Source organism: Xyrauchen texanus, chromosome 14, assembly GCF_025860055.1.
Source record: "Xyrauchen texanus isolate HMW12.3.18 chromosome 14, RBS_HiC_50CHRs, whole genome shotgun sequence".
Taxonomy (NCBI): domain Eukaryota; kingdom Metazoa; phylum Chordata; class Actinopteri; order Cypriniformes; family Catostomidae; genus Xyrauchen; species Xyrauchen texanus.
In genome coordinates this window covers 19,715,431-19,727,430 of record NC_068289.1, presented here as the reverse complement: position 1 = coordinate 19,727,430, position 12,000 = coordinate 19,715,431, and the positions used below count along the sequence as shown (strand labels likewise).

The 12,000-nt window shown below is 37.0% G+C and overlaps 1 protein-coding gene across 1 annotated transcript; it reads right to left on the bottom strand.

Moving 5' to 3' along the window:
- Positions 1-6,650: 6,650 nt before the first annotated feature.
- Positions 6,651-11,661, bottom strand: atp5mc3a (ATP synthase membrane subunit c locus 3a). Its single transcript, XM_052142363.1, has 5 exons — positions 11,585-11,661; positions 11,320-11,395; positions 10,567-10,641; positions 7,388-7,578; positions 6,651-7,176 (listed from the first exon to the last, which is right to left on the bottom strand). Exons 2-5 carry the CDS (start codon positions 11,356-11,358, stop codon positions 7,062-7,064), a joined length of 420 nt encoding a protein of 139 aa, XP_051998323.1. The 5' UTR covers positions 11,359-11,395; positions 11,585-11,661; the 3' UTR covers positions 6,651-7,061.
- Between the last annotated feature and the right edge of the window lie 339 nt (positions 11,662-12,000).

The window sequence follows — 12,000 nt, the reverse complement described above, 5'->3', positions numbered from 1 at the left end:
AATAATGTCAGCTCTCGCGAGAACTTGGAACTCAGTTGTGCCCAGAAAGCCCATTAGAACATAATCTCGCGAGATGTCACCTTGGATTTTACTCCAAGTGTGCTTGTTTATGTTTTTAAAATCGTGGCACTATCATTCATAGATTCTGATCATGTTTGAAAAAACTGCATTTCCATGTTTTACTGAAGTCCTCTTCTAAAAGGAATATCCCGGGATCAATACAGGTTAAACTCAATCAACAACATTTTGACTTATCCCTCCTAAATTCAAGTTTCCAGTGAGGCACTTACAATGGAAGTGAAAGCGGCCAGTTTTGGAAAGTTTAAAGGCAGAAATGTCAAGCTTATAATTTTATAAAAGCACTTACATTAATTATTCTGTTAAAACTCATGTATTAGTTGAGCTGTAGTTATTGAATACAGCAACAAAGTTGTAACATTTTATATAACTTCACACAGAAAAGGTTGGTACACTAAAATCATGTTAACATGCATTTATTTTTTTACATCTTGTGGATATACTTTTGAAACACTGATTATTTTAACGTTTACAAATAGGCCCCATTTACTTCAATTGTTAGCATAGGCATTATGCCAATTCATACTGAGGATGCACGTGGCCCCTTAGATTTTGGAGCCAAGAGGATTTTGAATGGATTATTTGAAATGTATTTGTACCTTCGATGATTAAATGAAACAATTATTGCATGTACAAAAGAATGTCTGTGGCAGAAATATTTATTTACATGTCTAAATTCTGTCAGTCCAATCGTGTTTTTATGTAGCACCATGGTCCTGGAGGAACGTTGTCTCGTTTTGCTGTGTACTGTACTAACTGTATATGGTTGAAACGACAATAAAAACCACTTGACTTGACTTGAGTCACTTATGTTCCTTCTGCTAGGCGTCAAACAAATTAATTAATTGCATCAACTTCAGAGCAGTTAACGTTTGCCAACTATGTCTGATCCATGGAACAGTCAATAATTTTTCCTATAGTCTAATTATATACTGTAGATGTTTTTGTTTGATCAGTCGCTGTTCATTTGGTACTGAAATGCATTTGACAGATTTTGCGACGTCTTTACAATTTATGTTTAATGAAAGCAGCGGCTTATTATTATTTTATTTCAGTACGAATCCTTTTTAGTCATTATAAAAACTTTAAGGAAAGCACTTTTACATGGTCTCTTGGTAGCTCCAGGTTCAGCCACATTGTTCATGACTGCTTAGCTCAAACTGTGAAAGATATATAAAATTATTTCATTTTTCCATGGCTTCTGTGTGTCATTGAGTACTCAGACATGAATTTATTAATCAGCTGGCATTTAGCTTTTATTTTTTGTCAGTTCCCTTTAACGGCCTGATTGCTCCTTTCCTATATAGTACATACTGTTTGTGATTATCATGGGAAACTAAGACAAGGAGCATGTTATAAATTGCATAATTATGGCTAAATTCTTTATACAAAGCTACATTTATGAAAATCCAACCTGTTTTCAGTATTTATTATTATTATTTTTGAATTAAATACATTTGTTTTTATGTTAATTGAGAATGAAGAATGCCTCTAAATTAATACATTTATTAGAAAGCCTTAGAATGACAACTTTGGTTTACAAAAATAATGTATTATATTTTAGATGTTTATTGTATATAAAAAATGCAATAAAAAAGCAAAAACAAAATAAATCCATATATTGTGTAGCCATATTTAAGACAAATAAGACCATATTCATGGTTAAAGTATGTTATGGTGAAATAACACACTCTTAGATAAATACAAACCATTTAGTTAATTTTTGTTGTTTTTTTAGCTATTACTTTCATTGAACATGGAAAACAATATTTACATGATTGCCACATTCAGAAATAAGATACAGGTTTTCACTATCTATTGACCTGAAGCAGTTGTTGGCATAAGAATAATCATTTAACCTCTTTTGCATGCATTATTAAATCATTGTTAAAAATGTTCTTATGAAGAAACTTGCATAAAATGAACCTTATAATTTAAATCTAAAATAAAATCTGAAAAATAATAATTCAATATAAGCAAAAATTCTTGAAAAAAATTCAATTCCAATGCACTCACGTAGTATGAATTAAAAAGTCTTTATTTAAAAGGGCTACAACATCTAAAACATACTTGCCAACACATTTCAGCTAAGAAAACTTTCATCTTCATTTTGTCTTATATTTAGGGTCCAAGCCCCTATTACAAATATGCCAACACGAAGTTAACAAGGTTGACGTGAAAATGTATTTGAGGCTGTATCTCGGCAATGCTTTGTCCAATCGAAACAAAATGTTCTATACTTTATCAGAACCATGATCCAAGGTAGCATGCAAATCTATGGGTAAAGACATTTTAAAAATGGCTATTTTTACCTGTTACTTTTTAACCCTTTGACCTAAAATTATGTTAGGTGTCTTTGGATTACTTGGTGATTTCAACAATATAAATTTTTCTAACATCAGCCATATAACCTCTCCAACATTTAGAATTTTATGAAAAAGAAAGGTATATTTAAAACGCTTTGACCAATTTGAATGCAAATTGTAAGGGGTCTTCAACATCATGTCCTGAGGGTACCTAAGTAGTTTGGAGACATCGCTACATAGTGTTCAAAATGCGTAGTCAATTTGAACGAAACTTTTATTGTATCTTTGCTTCCATATTCTAGGCCTTCTGAAATTAGCAGAGATACATTTCTAAATGCATTTATTATACATCTATTTTTGTATTTAAGACCTGCTGCTCTCAGCTTGGAAGGTCTCTTTGGCACTTTTAAACTGTCAACTGAATGGACCAGTGGTTACCACACTGGAATATAGGTCTTTGTGTGGGCTCTAGCTGGGCCACTCAAGGACATTCACAGAGTTGTCGCATAGCCACTCCCTTGATATCTTGGCTGTGTGCTTAGGGTCGTTGCCCTGTTGGAAGATGAACCTTCACCCCAGTCTGAGGTCCAGAGCGCTCTGGAGCAGGTTCTCATCAAGGATGTCTCTGTACATTGCTGCTTTCATCTTTCCCTTGATCCTGACTAGTCTCCCAGTTCCTGCCGCTGAAAAACATCCACACAGCATGATGCTGCCATCCCCATGCTTTACTGTAGGGATGGTATTGGCCAGGTGATGAGGTTTCCTTCAGACATGATGCTTGCCATTCAGGCCAAAGAGTTCAATATTTGTTTCATCAGACCAGAGAATTTTGTTTCTTATGGTCTGAGAGTCCTTCAGGTGCCTTTTGGCAAACTCCAGGCAGGCTGTTATGTGCTTTTTACTGAGGAGTGGCTTCTGTCTGGCCACTCTACCATACAGGCCTGATTGGTTGAGTGCTGCAGAGATGGTTGTTCTTCTGGAAGGTTCTCCTCTCTCCACAGAGAAACACTGGAGCTCTGTCAGAGTGACCATCAGGTTCTTGGACACCTCCCTGACTAAGGTCCTTCTCCCCCGATCGCTCAGTTTGGCCAGGCGGCCAGCTCTAGGAAAAGTCCTGGTGGTTCCAAACTTTTTCCATTTACAGATGATGGAGGCCACTGTGCTCATTGGGACCTTTAATGCTGCAGAATTTTTTTTTGTACCCTTCCCCAGATATGTGCCTCAATACAATCCTGTCTCGGTGGTCTACAGACAATTCCTTCAACTTCATGGCTTGGTTTGTGCTCTGACATGCACTGTTATCTGAGTCTTTCCAAGTGGACTCCAATTACAAAACATCTCAAGGATGATCAGTGGAAACAGGATGCACCTGAGCTCAATTTTGAGTGTCAAGGCAAAGGCTGTGAATACTTATGTACATGTAATTTTTTTATTTTTCATTTTTTTTATAAATTTGCAAAGATTTCAAACAAAGTTCTTTCACGTTGTCATTATGGGGTATTGTTTGTAGAATTTTGAGGAAAATAATTAATTGAATCCATTTGGAATAAGGCTGTAACATAACAAAATGTGGAAAAAGTGAAGCGCTGTGAATACTTTTCAGATGCACTGTAAAGCTGTTACCATTTTCTCAGAAAAAGTTGTATACTCAACCAAGAATGACTCTGACATCAGTCAGACTTGTCGATTGTGTGGCGCAGTGGTTATAGGACTGGGTGAACCCCAGTTTGAGAACAGCTTCAGCTGGCATAAACGTTGTGACTGTTGTCTCTTTGCATTGTGCTTAAGGAATGGCTTTAGGGCTTGGCCCAGATCATTGCTGCTTGCTGCTATATTTTTAGGTATGTTGCTTCGACGCAACATTTTGATTCATTTCTTTACAGTGTCGCACAATGTTGCCTCAAAGCAACATACCTAAAAAAATATAGCTCATTTTCACTTTGAGTATTTCTTAAGAAACCTGTTTTTTACAACTAAAAGTCAAAAACCGCAATGAACAATGCAGTTAAAAAGTTGAATTACACTTATATCAGTACTTTATGCCATCTGCAATCTAATCGAATACAATTGTCTATTAAGTAACTTAACCAAAATGTCAATTAAATGTTAAATACTAAAGTTGGTTTAATAATGGATAATACAAAAATATTCTAAATGATAAAAAACAACATGAGCTGTATTCATTTCACTTGATTACAGCTTCCTTCAAGGCAACAAACAAAATTAATCAATTCTGCATAAAATACAAATAATAAATATGCCTCTAAATGTTTTAATACAAAGCTTACTCACTAAAATTTTAATTGTATTTATAATGGCTGAACAATCTTTGAAAATTTATTTTCTTAGGGGCAGATCTTCAGAGCAAAAACCTGCAACCACCACAAAGTGAATCTTGCCAGAAAAAGGTACTATATAATGACCAACAATATGCACAGCGGTGGGCAAAAGTATTGACAGTGACACAAATTGTGTTTCGCAAATATTTCTGCTTCAGTTGTTGATTCACATGGTTTCTCGTTTATTGTGCAAAGTGATCAGATGTATTTTAAATAATTGCAAAAAACTTTATTGGCCACCGCAAAAAAATAACTATCACAAAAAACAATTTTCAGTTTTTTGGTCCTGGCACAAAATAACCAGCCAACATCATTTTACTAATCATATCAGCAGCACCTGGGAAGGTGTGAACAAGTACTAGTCAGGTGAAATCATGATAATGATTGGATAAGAGCAGACTGATTGCTACAAAAGGACGGAAGAAGTGCTTCCAATCATTGTGTTCTTGTTAGCAATGGTTACATCTAAAGAAAGACGTGCAGCCTACATTGCTTTGCATCCAAATGGCCTCACATGCAAGGAAATTGCTGCAAAGAATATTGCGCCTGAAAGAACCATTTACCGGATCATCAAGAACTTCAAGGATAGAGGTTCAAATGCAGTGAAGAAGGCTTCAGGACGTCCCAGAGTGTCCAGCAAGCGCCAGGACAGTCTCCTCCTGAATCAGCGGCTACGGAATCGTGTCACCACCAGTGCAGAGCTTGCTCAGTATTGGCAGCAGGTTGGTGAGGTATCTGCACGCACAGTGAGGCGAAGACTTTTGGACAATGGCTTGATGAGAAGGACAGCAAAGAAGCCACGTTTCTCCAAGAAGAACATCAAGGACAGACTGAGATTCTGCAGGAAGTACAAGGATTGGACAGCAGAAGACTGGTACGAAGATATTTACTCTGATGAAACCCCTTCCGACTGTTTGGGACATCTGAAAAATCAATAGTCCGGAGAAAATGTGAACGCTACCATGAGTCCTGTGTCGTGCCAACAGTGAAGCATCCCGAGACCATCCATGTGTGGCGTTTCTTTTCATCCAAGAGAGTGGGCCCTCTCACAATTCTGCCCAAAAACACAGCATATGAGTAAAGAATGGTATCAAAGCGTCCTGCTAGAGCAATTTCTCCCAACGATCCAGGAGCAATTTGGTGATGATCCGTGCATTTTCCAGCATGATGGAGCACCATGTCACAAGGCAAGAGCGATAAAGAAGAGGCTCAGAGATCATTACATTGAAGATCTGGATCCGTGGCCAGGCAACTCACTGGATCTTAATCCCATAGATAACCTGTGGTCAATCCTCAAAAGGCGAGTGGACAGAAGCCCACAAATTGTGATCAAATCCGAGCACTAATAAGTCAAGTTTGGTTCGCCATCAGTCAGGATTTGGTCCAGAAGCTGATATCCAGCATGCCAGAGCGAATCGCAGAGGTTATGAAGAACAAGGGTCAACACTGTAAATACTGACTCTTTGCATAAATTGTGTTTTTGCCAATAAAAGCCTTTAAAACTTATGAAACGGTTATCATTGTTTTCCAGTATACCATAGAAACATGTGGGGGAAAAAAAAAAATCTATAAATACTGAAGCAGCAAACTTGGCAAAACACAAAATGTATGTCACTGACAGTACTTTTGGCCAAGGCTGTATTTTGACCTAGAAAAAGCAATTTGATGTTCATTCAGTGATCTTTTCATTATCAACAATTTCATTGCCATCTTACATGCATAATGTGCTTGCAAAGTTAAGAAGATGTGTGTATTACCAAAAGGCAACACAGTGAAATACAGGGCCAAGGATAGAGCTATCTTTGGCGACTTTTACAGCACACTTGTCGTACTCCAAAACAGAACTTTGAATGCTGGTATGCTACTTCACACGACTGGTGAATGTAGCTGTGTGAAGAAAAATAAAATACACCACACGGATACGGTAAACTGTGACTTAAATGTTTTTTAATGCAATTTACAAAAGCAATTAAGGTTTTTTTAACTAGCTTTAACTGCTATAAATGTAGTCATTCTAATCGACCACACATTCAGAGTGGACCCTTACAGTCTACACAAAAGCACTACATTTTCCCCAATTCTGATGTACAGAAAGTGCTTTCAAGTTCTTTAGATCAATGATGCCTTTTGTTGCCTTTTTCATTAAACGGGCATGATCATCACTTCAGGTTTAAATAATTAAACAAAATGTAATTGTTACATGATTTCTTTTGAGAGAGTGGACATCATACTTGTTGATTTTTTTCTCCCGTGGAGACGTACAGCAGACATTTTGGTGGCAACAGCAAAAATATGTAGTCACAACTGTACTAAATAAGTTTACACAACTAGCAGGTTTTTACATGGCGAACAGGATCAAGAAAGCAACCATCAAACAGAAGAGCCCCATAGCTTCAGACAGAGCGAAGCCCAGGATGGCATAAGAGAAGAGCTGCTGCTTTAGAGATGGGTTCCTGCAAGATAAACATCATAAACCTCAGTGCCTTCCTAAAAAATGCATTTAAACGTCAATTACATGCAGAGACACTTGCAAACATCTAGACAACATTAAATCTGTAGGATTATTTGGAAATCTTTGTAACGTTCCACCATAGAATTTATAGTGTCTAGTCAGGGGTGAAAAATGTCCAAATCCTAAGAGTATGACATTTAAGTGCATGTTACCTGGCATAACCGATGATGAGGCTACCGAACACAGTTCCGATTCCAGCACCGGATCCAGCCACTCCCACGGTGGCAGCTCCAGCACCGATGAACTTGGCAGCAGTGTCGATGTCGCGGCTCACAACACTGGTCTGGAAGCTTCTGAGGGCCAACTGAGTGATGGGTGACTGAGGCAGGACAGCAGCACTGACCTAAAAGTAGAAAATAATACTGACTTAAGTTCTGCCTGCCACCTGCTCTCCACCTACTTCAAACAGACCAGCCTTTACACAACTCAACTTTATTCATAGAGCACTTTCAAAAACCGCACTGGGTACCAAAGTGCTGTACTTTACATTATATTATAAAAGAACAGAAACATTTCACCCACACATTCTTTATTCTTGCAATGCTGAACAGTTTAAGGAGTTTAATCAGCATAGGCCTGAAGAACTCTACACCAATTAATTAAACTGACATTGACTTTCCTGTTACTCATAGTTGTGTTTATATTTTTGTCTTCTGGCTCCCACGCCTTGTACATGAACTTTATCCACACACTATGCCCTTCAAAATATATTTTGAAGCCATTTCAACATTTAAGCTAAATGTAGATTACTTTAATTTTATTTTGGAGTGATTTTAGGAACTTGTTCAATTCGAGTAAAAGGAAAGCGCAATCTACATTTAGCAATCCAACAATAAAATAAATTAAACAAAATGTAAAATTCAAGTCACTTTCAGTAGAAATATCAAAACATTGTGCAATCTCAAGTTTAGCAATCCAACATAAAATTATTTTACAGAAAAATTAGTGCAACTTTAGTAACACAAATGTTTTTCGAACAGGAATAACAAACTTGTGCATTCTTAATCAACGCTCAGTAAAATAAACATTTGTAACAAAACAATTCACAAGGTAGGAACCCAATAATGAAAATTAGGGGTCACGATTGTGAAATTTGGCTGACAATTAATTGTCAAACAAATAATTGTGATTATGACTATGATTACTGTTTTAGGACTATGATGATTAATTGTCCGTTTTAGGTGTTTCACGAATATGATGAATAATTACCATACAAACTCACTATGTGTGCTTCATGCACACAACAAAGTCATTTATACAAATTTAGCTTGGGTCATATAATAAAATAAGGGTATATGATTTCCTTTTCAGGCTTCAAAAACATATGAAGGACAGTCAAATAAAATTATAAAATAATATTTTAATTATCAAAATATGTCTAAATAACTCAAATATATCTCTCTTTTTTTGTCCGATTTACTTTTGATCCATTGGACTTTCAATGTTTTGTTTTCTTTCTTTTGTAACCCAGCTAACCTGTATAGCTATTATATATATATATATATATATATATATATATATATATATATAATAATAGCAATAGTAAAATATTTCTGACTTAAATTCTTCACTTTCACACATTATTTTAAAGCTCTCTGATTAACTCACAAGCCCTTATTTCTCATGAAGGTAGACTTTTTCTGTTTCTTGCATTTGATCATCTCCACAGAAATAGAGCATCTCCTCTGTCTCACTGCGTGTTAACACTGCTTGAATAAACCCACAATGACCACGGACATTTGACATTACATGGCCGTAAAGTGAAACTGGAGCACTTTGCGTTTACAAAACAAATCCGTTTATAGTTTTGCGCATGCATCTGTAGACGGCATGCTCATCAGAGCACTTGAGATGTGGTTTATCTTCACACACACACTCTCAAGAGAGCTGCTCTTGTGACATTCGTGGTGCAGTTCCCTGAGATTTTTGGAGTTCAAGTGAATGAGACACGTGCTTTTTCCTCCACACTCACTGGCAAGTGAAATGTTAAAACTGACTTGCCAGTGGCTAATAACAGACGTTTTTGGTTGCATAGTGCGAAATGTACTCGCAATGTAGAGGGCTGCACGGCCGTTCAAGTAAACAGAAAATATAAAACGGCCAAATAACAAAAATAGATGACGCATGGTGTAAAGTTACGTTAGCAGCGGTGCAGAAATTACTTTTTACATGGGGGCGATGAAGAAACATTTAGAAAATCTATTTTAAGTGACTACTACTAACAGAAACACGTGTTGTAATACTATATCATGTTTGGGTGGGGACAAAAAGTAAACCGGACTTACGTTGCTGCCGTCTTGACAAGCGCTGCGGGATGCTTTCGCTTCAAGTGTTCATTCATGCCGGTTGTACGGCTGTGATAAGCCATTTCCAATTTGCATATCTTACACAGCACCACATCGTTGGGTCTCCAGCTAAAATACTCCCACACTTTAGATCACCATGGGCAAGTTTTTTACTGCAGTTTGTTCTTAGTGGAATCCATGCTTAAACTGGGCGCTGCCATTTTAATTATTCCATTGCGACTCACCGATGCATGTTATGCAAATGGTTGTATTTCTGAATCGTTCCAGCCCTACCAGGAGTGATAGTCAGCATCTTTACTTGCTGAGATACTAAGGCCCCCATTAAAATAATTATTAAATAATTTTAAATAACTAAACTGTTGTGTTCAATAGCACAATATAATATTAGCATATTTTTGCTGTGGTATCGAGAACCGTGAAATTTCTCTGGTATTGGTACCAACTACTGAAATTTTGGTACTGTGACAACATTAAGTTTGATTGATATTTGCCTTTTCATAATTAGAAAAGACAGTTAAAGCTACAGGGAACTGTTGAGGAGAGAAAACGAAACAGACGAGCACTTTAACATTGAGATAAAACGCGTCTGCTGCGGCTATGATATGCAGACCATTTTTATGACACTGTGTTGCACACCGGTCTATTATTGTAGCAACTCGATGGCATGTAACAAAAAAAAAAAAAAAAGCATGACTGGTGATTTACATGTCTCAGTCACTTCACATGCAAGCAGGTGATTTTCAGCGCCCTAAAGAAAAAAAAAAATCATCTAAACGTGAAAATGTATCGGCCGATGCCGATAATTAAAAATATCACATTATTGGTCGATTTATTCACCTTGGCAATATATCGATTGAAAGCTCATTTTAACTAGCTAAAATTTTATTATTAATGCTTATAAATTCTTATCCTGCATGTGATTAAACCAAAAGGCTTTTTATACAAACAGTGTTAAACATTTCAGAATAGCGCACAGACATAAAACTGAAAGCCAAAAGGCACTTTACAGCTGGTCTGACACTCACCTCTGGTTTGACCTCTGGTCTGGACAGTATAGCAGCAGAAATTGGTCTGTATAGGGCACGGGAGCTTGCACGCACCTAAATACACACAAAAACACAATGGATTAAATCATAGTAATATAAACTGGACATCTGCCAAAACTAAGTATTGAATTTGGGAGGCGGCACAGTATCAAATATCTTCTGACTTAAAGGCAATGGGAAAGTTAAAAAAGTAGGTAAAATGTTATAGCTCAAGGTTTACCTCAAAGATAAATTATGTGCACACCATTCTTTTAAGTACTTAGGTCTATTTTTCCAGTAAAACTCTTCACCATAATGGTATATGTGATCAAAACTATCAAGGTCAACATATAGCCTATCCATGAATTTCAACGCATGTTTACTGTGAGTTGCTTTTAGTGAAAGTGTCATGTAAAAATGGCAACATGTATTTATGGCAATAGAAAACGCTGTCTAGGAGGGAGTAATACATTCTGCATGCAATGACTGTTGAAATGAACTGCATGAACACCTACATAGATTTCCATACCACTGAAGGTATAAAGTGTTTTCCAAAGTCACAACTTTGAAACTAAAGAAACAGGTCAAAGTTAATCTTTATCTTCATCTGTCTTTTTATGTTAACTCTGAAATCCTCCCAGAAATGAATGAATAACTGACGTCAAGTTCAACCTGCAGGCCCACACAGAACAGCTTTCACAAACACAAGACAGTTCGGTAAAATGAGAGTTTATTGAAGATACGGTCACTCACCAGAGCGGGTGTGGAGACGAACTTTGCGCAGGTGAACATTTTGAGCTTTATGTGCTTTTGAGGGGCCCGGGACTTTCTGCAAAGACAAAATGTGAGGTCAGACAGTATTTATAGGAAGATCTTAAAAAATACGGCTCTCTCGCAGACGGAAATAACCCTTTACAGCACTATTCCCATCACAGCCACCGCTCTATGTTGTTACAAACAGCGGATGAATGTAGATGTTTGTGTTCAGAGTGAATTCTGTAAGCGATATTATACTCACCGAAAGCAGAGGTCGAACCACCGGAGATACTGCGCCTGCGCACAAATGACTCCCCGCAAAGTCCCGGATGTGAGTGTGAGGTCAACGATATCGCTTCGTTCGAGCTTTATTCAAAAGCGCTTTAGAGACAATAGACCTTTTTCACGCTATGGGTTTAGGATCGCGAAAGTGAACGTTTGCAGGGTAAACTTCGATAATAACAAATATTATTTTCCCTTATCCATTTGCTCCAAGACCAAAATAATAAATCCACTAATGCTTTTAAGAGACTTTCCAGAAGAAAAATAAATAAATAAATAGAGCGGTGTATTACAATAGTGTGATTCGAGAAGATACCAAATTTGCTGTCAATCTCTCAGCAGCTGTATTATAAAAACCTCCTCACAGCTGTGATAATTAATATTTTAAACTAATTC

Bases quoted from the DNA above. Each gene is read 5' to 3' on its own strand.
- atp5mc3a (XM_052142363.1), bottom strand. From the start codon at position 11,358: ATGTTCACCTGCGCAAAGTTCGTCTCCACACCCGCTCTG. The intron at 10,642-11,319 runs GTGAGTGACCGT...GTGTGTATTTAG, and splicing joins TCGTCTCCACACCCGCTCTG to GTGCGTGCAAGCTCCCGTGC. The intron at 7,579-10,566 runs GTGAGTGTCAGA...TTCTACTTTTAG, and splicing joins GACCAGAGGTCAAACCAGAG to GTCAGTGCTGCTGTCCTGCC.